The 23,848-nt window shown below is 48.1% G+C and overlaps 1 protein-coding gene across 1 annotated transcript; it reads right to left on the bottom strand.

Annotated features, from left to right (window-relative positions):
• Nucleotides 1–278: 278 nt before the first annotated feature.
• Nucleotides 279–17,185, bottom strand: LOC139756694 (neuronal acetylcholine receptor subunit alpha-3-like). Its single transcript, XM_071676349.1, has 8 exons — nucleotides 17,161–17,185; nucleotides 15,631–15,851; nucleotides 15,236–15,390; nucleotides 11,284–11,467; nucleotides 8,533–8,656; nucleotides 6,791–6,877; nucleotides 2,204–2,434; nucleotides 279–1,292 (listed from the first exon to the last, which is right to left on the bottom strand). The coding sequence occupies exons 1-8, from the start codon at nucleotides 17,183–17,185 to the stop codon at nucleotides 793–795; spliced, it is 1,527 nt and encodes a 508-aa protein (XP_071532450.1). The 3' UTR covers nucleotides 279–792.
• Between the last annotated feature and the right edge of the window lie 6,663 nt (nucleotides 17,186–23,848).

Below are 23,848 nucleotides of genomic sequence, written 5' to 3' on the forward strand. Positions count from 1 at the left end.
GAGATATGCCATTTTCAGCAACTAATATATATATATATATATATATATATATATATATATATATATATATATATATATATATATATATATATATATATATCGTACAAACCTCCAACAGTCAGGATCGAACCTGGGACCCCTGTGCAACAGGCGGGAGCGCTACCGCTAGGTTATGATCGCCCCTAAATATATATATATATATATATATATATATATATATATATATATATATATATATATATATATATATATATATATATAAGGGTAAGATTGTAAATTTGATTGTCAATTTAGGATCTCCAAACTTAAGTTAAACAGAATGAGGAACAACACACATCACGGCCCTCGAGTATGGTGGCCTAGCCTTATTTGACCTGACCCTTAAAGTCAAGGCCAGGTCAAAGACAACGACATCAGGCTCAAGGGTCGTAATCACCATGCTCACTAGTCGTACCGTTCCCTTTAGGGGGAAACTTTACCCAATTTTCCCACCTGCAAGTCCTACCTACATTCCTACAGCGCAGCTCAGGCTACTGACACCTTGTTCAGAGACCTTCCCCAGGCCGTCGAGTCGGTTCGGACGGCTTGTCCTCACCGTCTCCGCTCGTCACGTTGGCATCTTGTCCACTGGATGTCTCCTTGATAGCCACGGCATCCGCTGGCGGGTCGCCTGGCTGTTCAGGAGGGCGTCCGAGTCGCTCGTCTGGCTCCGGACGCCCTCCAGCTTCCACTACAGGCTCGTGGACGATGGCTACAGGTTCCTGACGGTCTCCGTGCAGGAGCCCCAGCCCTTCATAGCCCTCGTAGGCCTGATCCTGTCCCGTAGTCAGGCAGGAGCCCCAGTCCCTCATAGCCCTCGTAGGCCGGACCCACGCGGATCCCCACTAGACGGTTGTGGTCTTCGTTGAGGTGGGCGGAGGACGGGGCTCCGTGACCTCCGCCCTCATCTCCACCGTAACTGTCCTTCTGGACTCCTGGCAACTGGGCGTGCGCTGCCACATGACTGGTCATGTCCATGATTTCTTCCATGGTAAGGCCCTCGCACATGCCCTCTCCCTCGGGACAATAGCTGAAGAGCTGCCGGAAGGGCGAGGAGGTGAGGATGATCAGGTTGAAGAGGAAGCAGATGCTGGTGAAGGTGATGAAGAGCGAGCGGTCCATCACGCGCGACACAAACTTCCACTGCTCCACCAGGTTGCTCTTCATGGTCCCCTTGGCTTTGTCCTTCTCCTCTCTCATCAGGATCTTGTTCATGGACTCTAGAGCAGCAAGGGCATGTCGCTGGAAAGGATCTGGAAGAAAGAAAACCCAGCACTAAACACTGAGTCTTGCCTGAAATCTGATACGAAGTGTCAAAATACAGGTTGAATAAACTCTTGATGTATATTACCAGTAACTTTTTTGGATTACTTACTAAAGATACCTAAGAATGTTATTAAATGATAACCATCATTTTCCCGATCGCAGACTTCTGTGCTGGTGTAGCATCACTTTTCATATAGTCACAAAGTCAGGAAACACAGGCGAGAAATTTGGGATCTTATTCTTTTTGACGAGTTGGCTTGCCCGGAGGCCATCTTTGGACAAACAAGATATGGAGATGCGAGTCTACATAAATCACCGAAGGAAAACTCTTAATTCTCGCTAGACGCCACACCGCTTCCCCTGCCCCTCGGCTGGTCGTCACCTGTACGACGCTGTGTCCACACTACATTGTGTGATCCGCCATCTTCCCCATGATCCAGCCCATTGTAGAACACCGCCACCGAAGTTGGTCACTTCTCCTACCCATGTGTGAGTAACTTCCTGGCATTTTTTGTTCGTACTTGTTTACTCAGTCCTTCATTCATCATCCAAGACTCTCATCACCTTGGTGGATGTCTAAACTTGTTGATATGGAAGGCAAGCGCATTTGGTATCCTATGATAACATATATCAGCTTTCTGCACTGGTCTGTTTGGGCCATACCTAGTCCTGTTTACCCATAGTATATATATATGGCCAGACATCCAGTACATGGTATAAGCAATACCACGGTATCCTAACTCAATATACCACATGTCTTCGGTATATCACCCATCTTCATCCCTGGCAAATCTTGATCCTTTTCACTTAAGTCTTGCCTCCCAAGACTTACCCTCTGACCCTTCCCTTATGAAAGTTACATCGACCCGCACACTGAAACCTGACCTCAAACACTCACCCTTAAGCTGGGCTGGGTCGAAGTCCTCCTCCATGTATTTCTTGATCTCAGGCTTCGGTTCCTTCGTTGGTGACTTGGGCTTTTGGGGTTGGACGGTGAAGACCCTCACCAAGGTTCCGTCGACATCAACCGACTCTTCCATCTTCTCGACGGGTGTGGCCATGACGCCGTCCTCCTGGTAGGGAAGGAAGGGCGGTCGTGAGTCTCCTGGGAGGCGTCTCCCCACACACTCTACAACAAACTCTCATTGATACAGACTCACAACCGCCTCATCTTCTTCCCCGAGATGGACCAACCTTGCTAACCACCACTCATGCACGACTCACGTCCAGGCAGCCAGGACCTTCCCCAGCACACTTCCAGGCAGCCAGGACTCCCTCAGGACCCAGGACCCCTTCTACATTCACGTCCAGGACCCGGGACCTCCCTCAGTACTCACGTCCAGGAGCTAAGTGTCCCTCAGGACTCAATCCAGGACCCAGGAACCCTTCTCATTCACGTCCAGGACCCAGGACCTCCCCAGTACTCACGTCTAGGACCCAGAACTCCCTCAGGACTCACATCCAAGACCCAGTACTCCCTCAGTACTCACGTCCACTCCCTCAGTATTCACGTCCAGGACCCAGGACCTCCCTCAGTACTCACGTCCGGGCCCCAGTACTCCCTCAGGACTCACATCCAGGACCCAGGACTCCCTCAGTACTCACGTCCACTCCCTCAGTATTCACGTCCAGGACCCAGGACCTCCCTCAGTACTCACGTCCAGGCCCCAGTACTCCCTCAGTACTCACGTCCAGGACCCAGGACCTCCCCCAGTACTCACGTCCAGGACCCAGGACCTCCCTCAGGACTCACATCCAGGACCCAGGACTCCCTCAGTACTCACGTCCACTCCCTCAGGACTCACGTCCAGGACCCAGAACCTCCCTCAGTACTCACGTCCAGGCCCCAGGACTCCCTCACGATGATGGGGATGCGCACAACAATAATCTTGGCCACGAAGAGAGTTACCAACCTGAGGGACGAATGACATGTGTATTAGACCAGTCTGTCCGATACCGGTGTACACATGCTGACTGTATCTTCATTCTCGGGTTGAAAACATAATGAGATAAATACACAGTGATGGAAGGTTGAGTGGCTGTGGGGATGATGAGTGAGGGTTAGGAGGCCGTCAGGAGGACCTGAAGTGTGAGGAGGACCTGAAGTGTGAGGAGGACCTGAAGTGTGAGGAGGACCTGAAGTGTGAGGAGGACCTGGGGTGCGAAGGGTCACCTGGGGTGTGAGGAGGACCTGGGGTGCGAAGGGTCACCTGGGGTGTGAGGAGGACCTGAAGTGTGAGGAGGACCTGAAGTGTGAGGAGGACCTGGGGTGTGAGGAGGACCTGGGGTGTGAGGAGGACCTGGGGTGTGAGGAGGACCTGGGGTGCGAAGGGTCACCTGGGGTGTGAGGAGGACCTGGGGTGCGAAGGGTCACCTGGGGTGTGAGGAGGACCTGGGGTGCGAAGGGTCACCTGGGGTGTGAGGAGGACCTGGGGTGTGAGGAGGACCTGGGGTGTGAGGAGGACCTGAAGTGTGAGGAGGACCTGAAGTGTGAGGAGGACCTGGGGTGCGAAGGGTCACCTGGGGTGTGAGGAGGACCTGAAGTGTGAGGAGGACCTGGGGTGCGAAGGGTCACCTGGGGTGTGAGGAGGACCTGAAGTGTGAGGAGGACCTGGGGTGCGAAGGGTCACCTGGGGTGTGAGGAGGACCTGAAGTGTGAGGAGGACCTGGGGTGTGAGGAGGACCTGAAGTGTGAGGAGGACCTGGGGTGTGAGGAGGACCTGAAGTGTGAGGAGGACCTGAAGTGTGAGGAGGACCTGAAGTGTGAGGAGGACCTGAAGTGTGAGGAGGACCTGAAGTGTGAGGAGGACCTGAAGTGTGAGGAGGACCTGAAGTGTGAGGAGGACCTGGGGTGCGAAGGGTCACCTGGGGTGTGAGGAGGACCTGAAGTGTGAGGAGGACCTGAAGTGTGAGGAGGACCTGGGGTGTGAGGAGGACCTGAAGTGTGAGGAGGACCTGAAGTGTGAGGAGGACCTGAAGTGTGAGGAGGACCTGGGGTGTGAGGAGGACCTGAAGTGTGAGGAGGACCTGAAGTGTGAGGAGGACCTGAAGTGTGAGGAGGACCTGAAGTGTGAGGAGGACCTGAAGTGTGAGGAGGACCTGAAGTGTGAGGAGGACCTGGGGTGTGAGGAGGACCTGAAGTGTGAGGAGGACCTGAAGTGTGAGGAGGACCTGAAGTGTGAGGAGGACCTGAAGTGTGAGGAGGACCTGAAGTGTGAGGAGGACCTGAAGTGTGAGGAGGACCTGAAGTGTGAGGAGGACCTGAAGTGTGAGGAGGACCTGAAGTGTGAGGAGGACCTGAAGTGTGAGGAGGACCTGAAGTGTGAGGAGGACCTGAAGTGTGAGGAGGACCTGAAGTGTGAGGAGGACCTGAAGTGTGAGGAGGACCTGAAGTGTGAGGAGGACCTGGGGTGTGAGGAGGACCTGAAGTGTGAGGAGGACCTGAAGTGTGAGGAGGACCTGAAGTGTGAGGAGGACCTGAAGTGTGAGGAGGACCTGAAGTGTGAGGAGGACCTGGGGTGTGAGGAGGACCTGAAGTGTGAGGAGGACCTGAAGTGTGAGGAGGACCTGGGGTGTGAGGAGGACCTGAAGTGTGAGGAGGACCTGGGGTGTGAGGAGGACCTGGGGTGTGAGGAGGACCTGAAGTGTGAGGAGGACCTGAAGTGTGAGGAGGACCTGGGGTGTGAGGAGGACCTGAAGTGTGAGGAGGACCTGGGGTGTGAGGAGGACCTGAAGTGTGAGGAGGACCTGAAGTGTGAGGAGGACCTGAAGTGTGAGGAGGACCTGAGGTGTGAGGAGGACCTGAAGTGTGAGGAGGACCTGAAGTGTGAGGAGGACCTGAAGTGTGAGGAGGACCTGGGGTGTGAGGAGGACCTGAAGTGTGAGGAGGACCTGAAGTGTGAGGAGGACCTGGGGTGTGAGGAGGACCTGAAGTGTGAAGAGGACCTGGGGTGTGAGGACCTGAAGTGTGAGGAGGACCTGAAGTGTGAGGAGGACCTGAAGTGTGAGGAGGACCTGAAGTGTGAGGAGGACCTGGGGTGTGAGGAGGACCTGAAGTGTGAGGAGGACCTGAAGTGTGAGGAGGACCTGGGGTGTGAGGAGGACCTGAAGTGTGAGGAGGACCTGGAGTGTGAGGAGGACCTGAAGTGTGAAGTGGACCTGAAGTGTGAGGAGGACCTGGGGTGCGAAGGGTCACCTGGGGTGTGAGGAGGAGCTGAAGTGTGAGGAGGACCTGAAGTGTGAGGAGGACCTGAAGTGTGAGGAGGACCTGAAGTGTGAGGAGGACCTGGGGTGTGAGGAGGACCTGAAGTGTGAGGAGGACCTGGGGTGCGAAGGGTCACCTGGGGTGTGAGGAGGACCTGGGGTGTGAGGAGGACCTGGGGTGCGAAGGGTCACCTGGGGTGTGAGGAGGACCTGAAGTGTGAGGAGGACCTGAAGTGTGAGGAGGACCTGAAGTGTGAGGAGGACCTGAAGTGTGAGGAGGACCTGGGGTGTGAGGAGGACCTGGGGTGTGAGGAGGACCTGAAGTGTGAGGAGGACCTGAAGTGTGAGGAGGACCTGAAGTGTGAGGAGGACCTGAAGTGTGAGGAGGACCTGAAGTGTGAGGAGGACCTGAAGTGTGAGGAGGACCTGAAGTGTGAGGAGGACCTGAAGTGTGAGGAGGACCTGGGGTGTGAGGAGGACCTGAAGTGTGAGGAGGACCTGAAGTGTGAGGAGGACCTGAAGTGTGAGGAGGACCTGAAGTGTGAGGAGGACCTGGGGTGTGAGGAGGACCTGGGGTGTGAGGAGGACCTGAAGTGTGAGGAGGACCTGAAGTGTGAGGAGGACCTGGGGTGCGAAGGGTCACCTGGGGTGTGAGGAGGACCTGAAGTGTGAGGAGGACCTGAAGTGTGAGGAGGACCTGAAGTGTGAGGAGGACCTGGGGTGTGAGGAGGACCTGAAGTGTGAGGAGGACCTGAAGTGTGAGGAGGACCTGAAGTGTGAGGAGGACCTGAAGTGTGAGGAGGAACTGGGGTGTGAGGAGGACCTGAGGTGTGAGGAGGACCTGAAGTGTGAGGAGGACCTGGGGTGTGAGGAGGACCTGAAGTGTGAAGAGGACCTGGGGTGTGAGGAGGACCTGGGGTGTGAGGAGGACCTGAAGTGTGAGGAGGACCTGAAGTGTGAGGAGGACCTGAAGTGTGAGGAGGACCTGGGGTGTGAGGAGGACTGAGGAGGACCTGAAGTGTGAAGAGGACACTGGGTGTGAGGACCTGAAGTGTGAGGAGGCATTGGAGTGTAGGAGGACCTGAAGTGTGAAGTGGACCTGAAGTGTGAGGAGGACCTGGGGTGCGAAGGGTCACCTGGGGTGTGAGGAGGAGCTGAAGTGTGAGGAGGACCTGGAGTGTTAAGAGACCTTGGAGAGGTGGGGTGGTTGGGGTGTGGGTGGGGGTGTTTTTGGGGGGGACCTGGTGTATGAGGGTGAAGTGAGGTGTGAGGGGGTACTCACCGCACATGTTGATGAGGATGCCGGGCATGATGAAGAAGAAGAGGGAGAAGATGGTCCTCCGCTGGATCTGCAGGAAGTAGGTGATGCCTGCCGGAGAGAAGGGAGGGAAGGAGACGTTGTGAGGGACGCCACTCACATCACCGCCACCGCATCACCCTTGACGTACGACGGCCTATGACCCGGCCATCATACTCGAAGTATCACCCCCGTCGTGCTCAAGGGTCGTATCGTCGTGCTCAAGGGCCCTACCGTCGTGCTCAAGTGTCGTACCGTCGTGCTCAAGGGTCGCACCGTCGTGTTCAAGGGTCGTACCGTCGTGTTCAAGGGTCGTACCGTCGTGTTCAAGTGTCGTATCGTCGTGTTCAAGGATCGTACCGTCGTGTTCAAGGGTCGTACCGTCGCGTTCAAGGGTCGTACCGTCGTGTTCAAGGGTCGTACCGCCGTGCTCAAGGGTCGTACCGTCGTGTTCAAGGGTCGTACCGTCGTGCTCAAGGGCCATACCGTCGTGTTCAAGGGTCGTACCGTCGTGCTCAAGGGCCCTACCGTCGTGCTCAAGTGTCGTACCGTCGTGCTCAAGGGTCGCACCGTCGTGTTCAAGGGTCCTACCGTCATGCTCAAGTGTCGTACCGTCGTGTTCAAGGGTCATACCGTCGTGTTCAAGGGTCATACCGTCGTGTTCAAGGGTCGTACTGTCGTGTTCAAGGGTCATACCGTTGTGTTCAAGGGTCATACCGTCGTGTTCAAGGGTCGTACCGTCGTGCTCAAGGGTCGCACCGTCGTGCTCAAGGGCCCTACCGTCGTGCTCAAGTGTCGTACCGTCGTGTTCAAGTGTCATACCGTCGTGTTCAAGGGCGGAGTCTTACAAGACTTTCCATGAGACTTGTAGTGGATTCCTCGAAATATGCCTGGTATACTCTGGTCATACTGCTAGTATGCTCTAGTGATATGCCTGGTATACTCTGGTCATACTGCTAGTATGCTCTAGTGATATGCCTGGTATACTCTTGTCATACTGCTAGTATGCTCTAGTGATATGCCTGGTATACTCTGGTCATACTGCTAGTATGCTCTAGTGATATGCCTGGTATACTCTGGTCATACTGCTAGTATGCTCTAGTGATATGCCTGGTATACTCTGGTCATACTGCTAGTATGCTCTAGTGATATGGCTGGTATACTCCGGCCATATGACTGGTATACTCTGGTGTTATGGCTAATATACTTCGATAATAAGGCTGGTATACTCTGCAATCATCACAATGTATAAGGCTGGTATACTCTGCCATCATCACAATGTATAAGGCTGGTATACTCTGCCATCATCACAATGTATAAGGCTGGTATACTCTGCCATCATCACAATGTATAAGGCTGGTATACTCTGCCATCATCACATTGTATCTAAACTGCTCGACACTCAAACCTCTCATGGGAAAAAAAAAGAAAGAAAAAGACAATATTATTCATCACACGATTCTCACAAGCACAGTTTAGAAGCGAGCAGAGGGGAGTGTTCAGGACGAACACTTCCGACGGAGAGTAACACACAGAGGGAAGTGATCGGGACGAACACTCCTGACGGAGGGTAACACGATCAATATGGTCTTTAGCCTCAACAAACTGGCAGCAACTCCTTCCAACCTTTTGGCTTTCAGGAGCTCATGTGCGACAGACGTCCTAACATGCATATGGGTCTCAAGGGTGTGTGTGTGTGTGTGTGTGTGTGTGTGTGTCTGACTTACTAGACATGGGGTTGAGACAGCATGGGTTGTGGATCTCATGAAGCTCGGCGTAGAAGTTCTCCAGGAAGAACTCTGGGTTCTGGCTGTACTCGGAGAGGTCAGCCGGTCCCTTGATCAGCAACATCTGCAGGCAGGTCACGTGATTAACCAGGTCATCCAGTACAAACATCGGCAGGCAGGTCACGTGATTAACCAGGTCATCAAGTACAAGATGATGGGACTAGGTCAAGAGAAAGACCCATCCACGCATAGACACGTAACACATATACGTATCAACATAAACAGACATCTATGCAAACACATACATATATATACACATGTACATATTCATACTTGCCTCGCCTTCATCCATTCGCGACGCCACCCTGCCCCCACAGGAAACAGCATCGCCTCCCCCTGCGTCAGCGAGGTAGCGCCAAGAGACAGACGACAAAAGGCCACATCCGCTCACACTCATTCTCTAGTTGTCATTTGTAAAGCACCGAAACCACAGCTCCCTATCCACATCCAGGCCCTGTGGGCCTTTCCATGGTTTACCACGGGCGTTTCACATACCCTGGTTCAGTCCAGTGACAGCATGTCGACCCCAGTATACCACATCGATCCAATTCACTCTATTCCGTGCAAACCTTTCACCCTCCTGCATGTTCAGGCTTCGATCACTCAAAATCGTGTTTACTCCATCCTTCCACATCCAATTTGGTCTCCCGCTTCTCCTTCTTCCTTCCACCTCTAACACATATATCCTCTTTGTCAACCTTTCCTCACTCATTCTCTCCATATGTCCAAACCATTTGAACACAATCTCTTCTCCTCTCTCAAAATCACTATTTTTATTACCACACATCTCTCTTACCCTTTCATTACTTACTCGATCAAACCACCTCACACCACATATTTTCCTCAAACATTTCATTTCCAGCACATCCACCCTCCTGCGCACAACCCTATCTATAGCCCACGCCTCGCAACCATATAACATTGTTGGAACTACTATTCCTTCAAACATACCCATTCTTGTTCTCCGAGATAACGTTATCTTTCCACACATTTTTCATCGCTCCCAGAACCTTAGCCCTTCCCCCGCCTTATGACTCACTTCCGCTTCCATGGTTTCATTCGCTGCCAAGTCCACTCCAAGATACCTTAAACACTTCACTTCCTCCAATTTTTCTCCATCCAAACTCGCATCCCAACTGTCCCTTAACCCTGCTGAACCTAATAACCTTGCTCTTATCACATTTACTCTCAAATTTCTCCTTTCACACACTCTTCCAAACTCAGTCACCAGCTTCTGCAGTTTTCTCACTCGAATCAGCCACCAGTACTGTGTCATCGGCAGACAACAATTGATTCACTTCCCAGGCCCACCCATCCCTAACAGACTGCATACTTTCCCCTCTCTCCAAAATTATTGCATTTAATTCCCTAACCACCCCATCCATAAACAAATTAAACAACCACGGTGATATCACACACCCCTGCCGCAAACTGACCGTCACTGGGAACCAATTACTCTCCTCTACCTCCTCGAACACACGCCTTACACTCTTAATAAAAACTTTTCACTGCTTCTAGCAGCTTACCTCCCACACCATATATTCTTAAGACCTTCCACAAAGCATCTCTATCAACCTTATCATATGCTTCTCCAGATTCCATCTGTTTTTCTAAGTATTTCTCACATACATTCGTCAAAATAAACACCTGATTCACACATCTTCTACCACTTCTGAAACCACACTTCTCTACAATTTTTCCAGGTAAACTCAACAAACCTATGCCTCTGTAGTTTGAACACTCACCTTTATCCCCTTTGCATTTGTACAAAAAGGCTCTATACAAGCATTCCGCCAATCCTCAGGCACTTCATGATCCATACATACACTGAATATTCTTACCAACTAATCAACACAGTCATCCCCTTTCTTAATAAATTCAACTGCAACACTACCTTCTCCCTGCCGCCTTGCTGTATTTCATCTTCCGCAAGGCAATCACTACCTCTTCTCTCTTCGTCAAACCACTCCCCCCTGACTCTCACTTCACACACCATCCCGACCAAAACATCCTACATCTGCTACTCTATCATCAAACACATTCAACAATCCCTCAAAATACTAACTCCCTCTTCTCCTCACTCCATCACAACCTGCTATCACTTCCTCCTTTGCCCCCTTCACCGATGTCCCCATTTGTTCTCTTGTCTTATGTACATTATTTACCTCCTTCCAAAACATCCTTTAACTCTCCCTAAAGTTTAATGATACTCTCTCACTCTGACTCTCATTTGTCCTGTTTTTCAACCCCTGCACCTTCCTCTTGTCCTCCAGCGCTTTCTCTTATACATCTCCCAGTCATATGAAGATGTGATTTAGACTCATCAAGTTATGTCAGTTACAAGTTCAACTCCGGACGGACGGACGGATGACGGGAAATAGTCACCATGATTCTGTCACGCAATCAGACACCACACACATGGATGGGGTTCGCCAGACATCCATGCCACATACATAGTGTAATGGTCTTAGATCTATCCTCAACACCTGACAGTGTTAAAAGATTCTTTTTGATGGTGGACGTAGCCTGACGCTGACGGCCTTGATGACTATTAGTTGAGTGGGCTCAGACCCATACAAGACCAACCAAACACAGGACAAGAAACTGGAGAAACATAGACGAAAACGTAACGCAGGGAAAGACTTTTGAACAGAGTGCTTTAAAGACCACATGAGAGTGCGATGAACAAACCCTCGTGTTGTCGTGGGACCAGGAGGCAAAAGTCATCTTGCAGGTCTGCTGGTCGAAGGGGTACCACTGGACGTCCATGATGCAGACGGAAGTGAGGACAGCGTGGCTGGCCAGCTCCACCTCGCCCAGGTGTGTGATGATGGCATTCGTGTTCATGAAGGACGACTCGTAGTCAGACTCCGCGCTGTGGAGGGAGGCGGATGACAAGTGTTCAGGAACAGACAGGATACACGACTTGGGACAGTGTGGGAGACCACAAGGCAGGAAATGACAGGGAAGTGGATGGTTGAAGCGTTACAGTTACACAGATACACTGACCCAAGGTCCAAGCAAGGTGATCTGGCCTAAATAGTGAGAATGATAATAAAAATAAAGCAGCCTCTTTGACAGCAGTAGAAGTAAAAGGTTGCAAAGCAAAGGCTCTTTTCCCATCTTCCACTCTCTTCAGCACACACCGGACGGGAAACAGATAAAAAAAATACCTTGCAGGATTAATAAGGCTGAAGGAAATTTTTCCAGGAAAGTCATAAGGTAGAATGAACATAAATATATCATGCATTCCATCACCAACAACATGCATCCCTTCACTTTTTGTTATAAAGGAAATACTAAGGATAAACTTGACCTCCAGTCTCTCCACTTGCCATGTTTGTATTATTCCTGATGTTGAAAAATGATACAATAATTCTTATTCACTCTCTCAAAAGCAGGAGGCATGGGTTCATCAATGTTAGTATGATGCCACACACAACATGGCCAGGGAGAGATCAGTGGTCGAGAAGGTAGCATGATATACCACTGCGTTATGATAATTGATTGAATAAATTATTCAATACTGGTGAGTGATAAGTGATCCTTAAGTCTAATTTTGAAGATGTTAAAGGTGTTGCTCTGACCACCATTTTCTGGGAGCTTATTCCATGCATCAATAATGTCGATGGTAACTCATCTCGTACATTATAGGCCAACTTGGTGACCTCTAACGTTTGATCCATTTCCTCTCGTCGGTAGTGTTGGTGCTACTGTAAAGAAATGTTCAATATCGAAGATGTTGAATCTCTTAAAGTATTTTGACACATTCTATCATATTGCCCCGGAGGCACCTCTTGCTTAGGGAGAAAAAGTTTAATTCTTACAGTCTCTCTTCATATGGTTTGTTACGCACGGAAGGAATCAATTCAGTTGCGCTTCACTGCATTGCTTCCAATTCAAGAAAGTCCTCACATCAGTAGGGGGCCCGAAACTGCAATGTATATTCGAAGTGCGGTCTGAAGACTTGAAATATAGTGGCAATATCACATCCTTGCGTCTGTAAGCAAAGTTTCTGTTAATGAATTTTATCATCCCCTTTTTCTTTCTTGACAGTTTCATTGTAATGCTGAGAAAATTTGAAGTGACTGACTGGAGACAGCGAACCCTAGATCTCTCACACTAGGGGAGTTCTTTACCTTGTGGCCCGTCATCTCATACTAAAAGAATCTTTTAGGTTTCCTAATTGTAACACCTGACATTTATTGACGTTAAATGGCATTTGCCATTTACTAAACTACTCAGCGGATTTCAACTAGATCCTCTTATAACATTAGCTTGTCTTCTTCAGTTAACATGGCACTGCCGATCTTTGCGTCAATGTCGTTGATATAAATCTTTTAAAAGTATAGGCCCAAGTACGGATCCTTGGGGGACTCCACATGTCACGGGTGCCCACGGGAGATGGATGATTCTTCCCCCCCATTCATTACGACCCTCTCTGCTTCCTATCACGTCACCAGGTTTCTACACCACATCCTATGCCACCAGTAATCCATAAGGCCCGGACTTTGTGTGCATTGCTTTAACGTGAAGGACTTTTGTCGGATGCTTTCTGGAAAGTCCAGAAATATCATATATATTCATTGCTTTGTCTTGTCGTGGATGTTGAGTGATGTAGGATGAAATTCAAGTCGGTTTGTAAGGCATGATGTACGTCGTCTGAAACCATGTTGTGTATTACGGAAGAGGCTGCGTTGTTCCAGATAGGTTACGATTCTACATCTGATAATAATCGACTCCGGAAGTTTACATATAATTGATGTGAGGCTAATAGGACGATAATTAACAGGTAATTCGCTGCTTCCCTTTTTGTATACAGGAGTGACGTCTGTCAGTCTCCTCCAGTCCTGTGGGACTATCCCATCCTGAAGAGATCTATTGATAATATGAGTTAACGGTCTGGCAATTTCGTGCTTTTAATCACTCATGGAAAGACACCAAAAACACCTGGGCTTTCATTAGCCTTCATCTTATAACGAACTGTGTGAGTACGTGTCTAACCACGACCGTAAAGTCTTGTATCGTATGAGTGCTATTCATCAGACTCAAAATTCGCGTCGTTGCTTTCTGGTGTAAAAACAAACCAGAACGACTTGTTCATGGTTGTTGTTATGCCTTTCACATCCATAATGGGTTCCCGATCCTCGTTTACCAAGGGTGCTATTTCACTCCTTGCTTTTCATTACTGATATATCAATAGATTCTTTTAAGATCCCTTGTCTGACACGGTCATATGACCCGACCTGACCTCAACCACTCGTTTGGTGCGGTCAACACAACGACCTCTACCGGGTTTCCAACAGAAAGTTTTCCCTTGTAGTTGTAAGGCAATTTGATCTTTGAGGCGATTTTGGAATTTGGGCGGATGAGTGTGTGCGCGCGCGCGCGCGCGCGCGCGTGTGTGTGTGTGTGTGTGTGTGTGTGTGTGTGTGTGTGTGTGTGTGTGTGTGTGTGTGTGCTAATGGAGGGACGAGATTGGCAGATTGGGTGAGGGGTAAGGGGAGGTGGCCGGTGTGGGGGGAGGTGGCGGGTGAACAAGATTAGGTTTAAGAGGGGCCGTGGGGAGCACAACCTGTGGGGAATGGGTACCACCGGGTGGATGGGGTTGGGGCATGTCGTGGGCACTGGACGGCTATGGGAGGGGACGTTGTATGGGGAGGGTGCGAGAGCGAGGGAGGGAAGGAGGAAGGGAGGGGTGGCACACCAGGATGGAGGAGGAGCAGTAGGCGCTGGAGGGAAGATAAAACGGGGTCAGGTCAGGAAGCGCCATTTTCAAACTCGGTATCTCTTCCCTTTGTATCAACGTCTCTTCCAGGTAACCACAAGTTACACAGAACTTCTCTCCACGTTACTACAGGTTACACAGAACTTCTCTTCCAGGTAACTACAGGTTACACAAAACAACCTCTGTACGCTACGTCTGCCCACTGCTGTCATAAAGTCCCTAATAAAACCTGGACTACAGGATGTACTGCATGGGTGGCTAGAAGCTGGTGACAATGTAGTATATAGAAAATAGAGCACACAAAATGTACACTGAAGGGTTAATGGATTAAATTATAGTGAAGGAACGTTTAACGTGATAGAATCACTTATCAATGGCATTACACTGTGACCTTGGTGGCTTACTGGCTGACGGTGACCTTACTTGACCTGACCAACTGGGCACAGAGCGACACGTCCAACCACTACGAGATCATATGAATATAACTGGTATAAATGATATCAAAGTATACAATATGGACACATACAATGACCAAACAGTTGTGACTAGATCCATGTCGAGGGAGGCTAAGGGAAGAAGAACATGAAAGTCTTACGAAGGGGATAGGGGAAATATCAGTGGAGACACAGATGGGGAAATCATTTGAATGTTGTGAAACAGGATAAGTTAACACAGATGAAGGGGGAGAAATAAGGAAAATGAGTAATCAGAGAGAGAGAGAGAGAGAGAGAGAGAGAGAGAGAGAGAGAGAGAGAGAGAGAGAGAGACCCCACCTTTCAAACTAAATGCATCTCGCTAAATACTTTAGGCCCCTCCGCCAAACAACCACTTATTATAACAGAAAACAGGCGCGGCCAGCCCGCTCTATGAGGGGTAACTCAACTGTAATATCGCTACCTGAGCGGCACTACCTACGTGTTCTCCATAATGACGTCAGGGTACCAGATCTCTTCGTAAGGTACCCTGATGGTGTAGGTGTCGTTGTATTCCTTCGGATCCCACTTCAAGTATACGTCCAGCCACTTCATAATGACCTCGGAGTTGGTCGTGATCTTCTGTTTCTGTGTGTTCTGCGGAAAGGTTGAACATACTGGTTATAATGGATACGCCATTGGACATACTGGTTATAGTGGATACACCACTGGACATACTGGTTATAGTGGACAATTCAATGGACATACTGGATCTAGTGGACAATTCAATGGACATATCGGCTTCACTTCACTTTACAAGCTAAGATATTCCTCACGCTGACTGACAGAAGCGTTGTAAGGCTAGGAGGACCAACCACTGCCCCGCCCGTCACTCACCACGTACAGAAGATTGAAGAGCGACAGTTCGAAGAAGACGTAGGAGACGTCCGTCGGGTTCAGCACGGGACGAATGCGCTTGTCGTACTTGGAGAAGAGGTCGTTGAAGAGCCGGTGTTCCGGTGAGGCGGGTTCGTTCTCCTGCAGCCCCTGGCCGAGTACTCGGAGAACCGGGATGGCTGGCAAGGCACAACAGACGGGGAGGTCGGAAATATGGACTCCTGACCCATACACATAAGGATCAGTACATGAACATAAAAGTATACACAAACACACATTAAGTCTTAAAAGTATATCAAGATGAATCTATAATGCAAGAGGTAAAAAAAAAAAAAAAAAAAAATAGCACGACCAGGATATTTTCCGTAACACTTAATAAGATAAAATTAAAACTAACTTAACCTACAATAAACTACACAAACCTAACCTAACCTACAATAAACTACATAAAGCTAACCTACAATAAACTACACAAACCTAACCTAACCTACAATAAACTACATAAAGCTAATCTACAATAAACTACACAAACCTAACCTAACCTACAATAAACTACACAAACCTAACTTAACCTACAATAAACTACACAAACCTAACCTACAATAAATCACATAAACCTAACAACCTACAATAAACTACACAACCTAACCTAACCTACAATAAACTACACAAACCTAACCTAACCTACAATAAACTACACAAACCTAACCTAACCTACAATAAACTACACAAACCTAACAACCTACAATAAACTACACAAACCTAACCTAACCTACAATAAACTACACAAACCTAACCTACAATAAACTACATAAACCAAACAACCTACAATAAACTACACAAACCTACCCTAAACTAAAATAACAACACAAACCTAAAACAATCTTTTCATAACCTAACTACTACAATAAACTAAAAATTTAGAACAATCTTTTCTAAACCAAACCTACAATAAACTACACAAACCCAGACCAATCTTATCCATTAACTTTTATAGACAAAATCACGGGCAATAATGAATCATAATGATTATCCAAACATGATCAAATAGAAAGTTAAAACAATGCACCAGCTCATCTCCAGCCGAGTCACCACGAGTTCATCCACCACAACCTCAATACACGACGGAATCAAAACTCACAATCCCATAAAGTCGATCAAGAACAGGCTCAGAAAGCTTCCATAGTGCTCAAAATAAAGCAACAGGTGTACAAGGGGGTAGTGCCATAAATGAAACACTTCAAAGATGGAAGAAAAATCGTGCTTTCTCGTCAGAATTATAATATGTGGCATACTCCATTGAATGGTCTTGCAGACCAAGATGCAAAATCTTCAATGACTGGTACAAATGAAAAGCGGACTTTCGTATCAATGTGGACGAAAAAATTAGAAAAAAAAAAAAGGGAGGGCTTAAGAACGAGACGACTTAGAAAAAACGACGGAAGGCTGGTCACCTGTACCAGCCAGCTGCTCCCAGCGTCGATAAAACAGTAAATCAGTTATCGATGGTTATGTATATGCTTACCTCACGAATATTGTGCTCAAACTGCCACATTATTGCAAAAAGGATACGTCATTCTTTTTCTTTTTTCTCTCCCAGAAACTCGTACTTTACTGAAAGGTTTAACTATGCCGGTATTATTATTGCTCGTCGTGGCCTTTACCCTTCACATCGGAAACCGATAGAGACTTAATTTTAATGTGATTAAATACTTAGCTGGTTTCTCGGGCCCGAGTCACTCTGCCCGCGCGGAGCTAATATATACTTCATCTCTCTCTCTCTCTCTCTCTCTCTCTCTCTCTCTCTCTCTCTCTCTCTCTCTCTCTCTCTCTCTCTCTCTCTCTCTCCTCGTTATCAAAAGTTGCGTCTTCACTATTTGAAGACTCATTATAATAACGCAAAGTACAACAACTTATCCTTAATTCATGGTATAACAACGCAAATTTCAATGTCTGATTTATTTTTGTGAACGTGTAACAAAGATTGTGGAGGCAGTAGGCTGTATAATCTCAATTTTTCTTTTAAATTCTTACCAGTGCACCCCAAAATCCTCATCATCACCTGTAGAATGTGGAAAAAGAAAATTTTTGAAATATCGGCGTCTATGGGTTACCATATAGGTAATAATATTGTCTCCTTTCCTTTTGTGCTAAAAAAAAAAAAAAATCGAGATTTGTACAGATAACATTTCTGGTGAGCGAAAAGACGAATCTAAATTTCAACGAGTCCACCAAAGCTGTGGGGTACCCCCATCTAACGCTATTTTGAAGATAGGGGAAAGTGTGAGGTTAAAAGCCAAACTTACTAACCTTGGCTAACCCCCAACCAGAGAGCTCCATCACAGAGTCGACCCTAACTACCTAAAGCCTAACTACCTCAAAAAGACCTGAAACAGCCACATATATCCAGGAATAAGAATGTCGGCGTAATGCCAATACGACCCACCTTTGACGAAACATAGATATCATATCTGTCGGCAAAAGAACCACCTCGAAAATGAACCCCACCCAAAACACCAATGTTTCAAATCATATGGTAGTTTATATTTACCTGCAAACCATCCATTCAGAGTCAGGCATCAATCGTATTTATGTACGCCCATCTACAATATCTATCAACTCTCTGGCTATAGCTATATTTTCTTAACTTTTCTATCTAAAGTTATCCCTAAAGGACAGTAAACGAAGACATGCGTAGTTCAACTTCGAACACGTTTCGAGCGCACCCGTCTGACGTGTAGCCTCCACCCGTGACATACCCAACAGTATACGTAACACTACACTGCCATCTTACACACACACACCATCATACTCACTACTCCACCAACGTACAAACATCAGTATTCATACAGTCACAGTAGTAACACTGCCACAAACCGTAAATACACAAACGGTGACATTGCCACTAAACTCTACAGTGGTTTAATGAGATGTTTCGAAAATACTTAGGCATTTTTACCATTGACATCATTGTCTCCACACCTCACCCTCAGCTTCTCATATCAGCACACGAAGCTCTGTAGCTTCTACATGACAGGCTTGACGCTGTTGAGGCATAGCTGATGTAGCACAGATAATGTATTGTACACAACTGATGTAATGTACACACATAACTCGCCAGTGTACGTACTTGAGTACGTACTTGAGTACGTTACTTGTCTCCGGGGACACAGGCTCAATCGCAACACATGAACCTCCAGCCCCACATAGAAAATATGGGAAGTATGTGCTATGACACATTTGCAAAATGTTAATGGATCGCATGAAATGCCATGGTTTTATGTGATTTATCACACATGAAAATATGTGCACATTAAACTGTTTAACTCCCCTTTCCCTTCTCCCTATTCCTAAGTAAAGATCCCCAAAGTCGAAATTGTTCATTTCAATATATCTTCACCGTGTGATTTTTCGACTGATAAACAATGAAATGTTATCATTATCATCGTACATCTGTTATTCGTTTTTTAAAGGATACACCTCCCGAAGTACCGTTTAGTAGAAAAGTAAACCATTTAATTTTAGATGTCACTTCGTCCGAATTGATGAACGTATTTACAGCCCCCCCACGCGTTACTGAGCCACACTCCTCCTCAGTGATTTTCCCAATCACTTTTCTCAAGTATTGGTACAATATTTCCAACATTTCCTCGCTAGGGGTGAAAAATGCATACATCTGGAGCGCTGACCACCTCGTCACACTACTTGGAAGAGGTTGTTTCGCCTGCTGGGAAAGGAAAGAGATTAGCTGAGGGTGTTTCAACCCACACTCCCTGAACGATGCAAGGGTCAGTCCGTGACACACCCAGTAAGTTGGTCTTAAAAGATTTAGTGGAGGACATCTACTCTGTGGGGTTAGAACATTAATTCATTCAACCACTGTAGTCTGAAATGTCTCCAGTACCCGTCTGCTTTGGCACAGCCTGCAAATCAACTTTTCGGTACACAATCGAGCACAGCTAACTCCCTGGCATGCTGAAAGAATAGAAAATATGTTACATGAATTGAAAACTTCGTGTACGAACAACAGAGACAGTGAATTGCCTTTAATCTCGGACTCATCAGACTTTTATTCTACCTGGAACAGGGAAAGAAATGATCTTTAAGGTAAACTTAATTACCTACCAGTTAACACGGCAGGGAGAGACAGCTGCTCCAGCTGCACACTGCCATGAATATGATGAAGTTTGTCTGAGACTCTCCGACAAGAACATTAATCACTCATAGATGTGGCGAGGAAACTTGATCATAACGCAGCGGAAAGATGGAGACTTTGAAAGACTGTTTCCATGGTTTAGCAAGGCTTAAACCTCCCTCTCCCTCCTCACCACACAGGTAGAAGAAGAGCTACGTGTACACTGCAGGCTGGACAGCTGTCATGGGTAGCTGCCTGGGCGGATCCGGCCCACGCCCATCAGCCATCCAAGTCCTGAGTCTGTACGTGTCCTTTCTTTTTATCTTTGATCCTTGTGTGTGTGTGTGTGTGTGTGTGGGTGTGTGTGTGTGTGTGTGTGTGGGTGTGTGTGTGTGTGTGTATGTGTGTGTGTGTGTGTGTGTGTGTGTGTGTGTGTGTGTGTGTGTGTGTGTGTGTGTGTGTGTGTGCTTCCCCTGAGGTGTGGATGAAACTTGAAATAAGATTATTTACTAAAGTAACTAAGATACGAACCAACATATGCCTTCGTGGCACACGTGGACTGCAGGCCACAAGATATTTCTCACCCTGCTTAAAACCACTTTAGGTACGAAGGTCCGGCCCTTATGGACCATGATGAAAGGCTAGGCCATCATTACCCCTGGGAGGGGGTTGCACCGGTGGCGTACTCAAGGACACGTACACACTGACGTGGAGCAGAGGTTCCACCCTCCTGTACAGTACCTACTGGGGTTCCCGTGGGTTCATGTTGCATGTTATGTATATAACCGTCGTGCTCAGGGCACAACAACAGAACAGAATAACAGAACAGAACGGTGAGACATGAGAACACGATGCGAGCTGGTGGCAAAAAAAATCGTGGAAGGAAAGCAAGTGATAGGAACACAGAAGAACATGAACATTCAGTAATGAGAACACGGAAGAACACGTACAGTAAGTAATAAAACGATGGGAGAACATCAAGTAATAACACGTCTATAAAACATGAACAAATTGTCATAACAACAGAGTTGTATTAGGAACACTCAGAAGAACTTAGAGCTACAGGACCAGTCAAAAGAGCATAGTGCTACAAGAACAGTCAGAACGTACAGCTACAGGACCGGTTATGTACTAGAGCTACTGGACCAATCAGGTTATAGAGCTGCAAGACCAGTCAGAAGAGCAGAGAGCTACAGGACCAGTCAGGATATAGAACTACAGGTCCATCAATGTCACAAGGCTATAGGATCAGTCAAGTCATAAGGCTACAGAGCTAATCAAGACAGAGCTTCAGTACCAGTCAGAAGAACACAGAAAGAGGAGTGGTTAAGAATATAGAGCCACAGTACCAGTGGCGTCATAGAACTTCAGGAACAGTCAGAACATAGAGCTACAGGACCAGTCAAGAACACAGAACTACAGGGCCAGTCAAGAACACAGAGCTACAGGGCCAGTCAAGAACACAGAGCTACAGGGACAGTCAAGAACACAGAACTACAGGGCCAGTCAAGAACACAGAACTACAGGGCCAGTCAAGAACACAGAACTACAGGGCCAGTCACGAACACAGAACTACAAGACCAGTCAAGAACACAGAACTACAGGACCAGTCAAGAACACAGAGCTACAGACAGGACCAGTCATTACTTACTTTGTCAAGTGCACTGGGATTTTCAACCTTGAGTTCACCATCAGATTCAGGTCAGGAATGAACCGTTAATGACGTCCTGTTGCCAGAGTGAGGTGGGAGGGCAAGGATGGCTGGACTTACCTGCAATGAGGAGTAAGACCGTCGCCCAGCTAGCAGGGAACGCCGCCATGTTGCAGCAACGCCTCCCTCTCCTTCTAGAACTGCCGAAGACTTGCCGCTACTTCCTCTTGCGTGGTTTTCAAAGCTCTGAGTGTGACATGTCCTTGAGAACCATATCCCGCCGCGTCCCTGACACAGAAGGAGCCACTTCAGCGATGTTTGACCTCAAAAAATAATGAGTATAGAACGGAGTTTAGTTGGCACTTCCGTGGTAAGGTATTGTCCACTTATTACTTAGTCACCCACTTCTGTGTCCCGTTTTCTGAAACCCGGAGGCAACATACGAGTGCATATATTCATATGTTCAGTAAAACCATCCATCCATGGTGACGGAGGATCACGGTAATGTACCTCAATAAACTTCACAGAAGACTCATAATTCTTAAAGAGTTCCGGAACATCTGTGAACCCGGTTCTTGGATGAGATATTGAGTGTCTGGTAGCGGTGTCCTCCTCGCCTGCTGCCGGCGCGCGTCTGGCCCCCGACCTACCGCGCTCGTACACCCGCCTCTCTCTCATTCCCGGAACACCGTTTTCTGAAATTCTAATATTCATGGCTTTCAGATGCGTGCCTCTGGGGGAGCTCCTCCTGAGGAGACGGGTTTCTCATTGGTCCCGGGCAAGACCAATCACACACAAGAGTAAAATGATTGATATCGATTCGATATATTCGCTGTTCCGTGATGCTGCCGGCCCCAGCCTGGTGCTTATGCCAAACTAGGTGGCCAGTCATGTGGCTATTATGTGTGACGTATCGGCGAGGACCACTCGTTCCCCAGGCCCGTAACGATTGTTAAAGGCTCATGCCCAAAGCGCTGGTAAATGGGCTAATGCAAATGTTAGTTTTCTGAAGCACAGCTTGGGAAGGTTTAAGTCCTTGAGCACGACGGTACGACCCTTGAGCACGACGGTACGACACGAGCACGACTGTACGACCCTTGAGCACGATAGTACGACCCTTGAGCACGACCCTTTTAGCATATATATACATGTGTTCCTGAATGTCTTGAGCACGACTCTTAGGTACGACTCGAGCACGAGGGCACGACCATCGAGTACGCCAGACCGAGCGGATTCCAAGGTGTCAAAATGAACGATTGTGGCTTCCTGAAGTATAGCGTTATAGTAGAGGGCGTCGCTCCTGCTGCTGGTGTATCTTATGTTCCTTCTGCTGGAGGAACCTGCAGTTCCTCCTGTCAGGGTAGCCTTTGGTTCCTCCTGCAGGAGTAACCTGCAGTTCCTCCTGCTAGGGTAGCCTGTGGTTCCTCCTGCTGGAGTAACCTGCAGTTCCTCCTGCTAGGGTAACCTTAGACCCGCCAAGAGGACGGCAGTCGTTCCCACGGCCTTCCTTCCTCTTGCATGGAATCATGAATAGTAGACTGGCGCCGCCCCTGGCCCGGATATTGGAATAGGGCCACCCATGGCCCGGGAGCTGGTACAATGTCGCCCCTGGCCCTGGAGCTGGAACGGGGCCAACCCTGACCTGTATACTGGAATGGGGCCGTCCCTGGCCGGAGGACTGGTTCGGAGCCGCTCCTGGCCCTGGGGCTGAGAAGGTATTGCCCTTGGTCCATGAGTTGAGGGATGGAATGCAGGTCGCCTTCAGTAGTATAGGGTTGGGCCAGGCCCTGAGGTTGGCCTTAAGGAGGAAAGGGGTGTGGGGGCAGAGGAGATAAAGAGAGCGGAAAGTATAAACAGAGGATTAAATGGAGGGAGAGAGAGGGATCTGACAGTTGTAGTACCGGGTCCTGTAATGACCGTTCCCTCTCTGTTAGACCTTCCTCTCTTTTCCTGTTCACTATACCAACATTCGTGATCTCACTAGTAACCTCTCTTCAGTTGAACATCCTCTGTCTGGTACGTCTTCTAATCTCTTACTACTGTCTGACACACAGTTGTCTAATGATGTTCTCACTTGTCCCTTTTCCATATTTAACTATAAGCTCCAATCACGATCCGGTTCAGAAGTGGTGTTTGTGCTTAGTCCAACATCAACTCACCAGTTGCACGCCTCATGGACCTTCAGTGTCCAAACTTCGATGTTATGTGGCTCAAGGTCTGTCTTCCTACTTCCACACTTTTCCTCTGTTTCGCCAATTGCTCTCCTAATTCTACAAATTTGGTATCTTTCTTCGACTAGCTAAACACCTGCCATGAGACGTGACATCATCATCTCACCCGCAAGCCGAGATCCTCTACCTCGGGGATTTCAACGTTCACCATAGGGAATGGTTGAATTCCTCCCATACGGAGGCTGTAGGGATGAAGCCCTC

The sequence above is a fragment of the Panulirus ornatus genome, chromosome 23 (assembly GCF_036320965.1).
Source record: "Panulirus ornatus isolate Po-2019 chromosome 23, ASM3632096v1, whole genome shotgun sequence".
In the NCBI taxonomy this organism is placed as follows: Eukaryota; Metazoa; Arthropoda; class Malacostraca; order Decapoda; family Palinuridae; genus Panulirus; species Panulirus ornatus.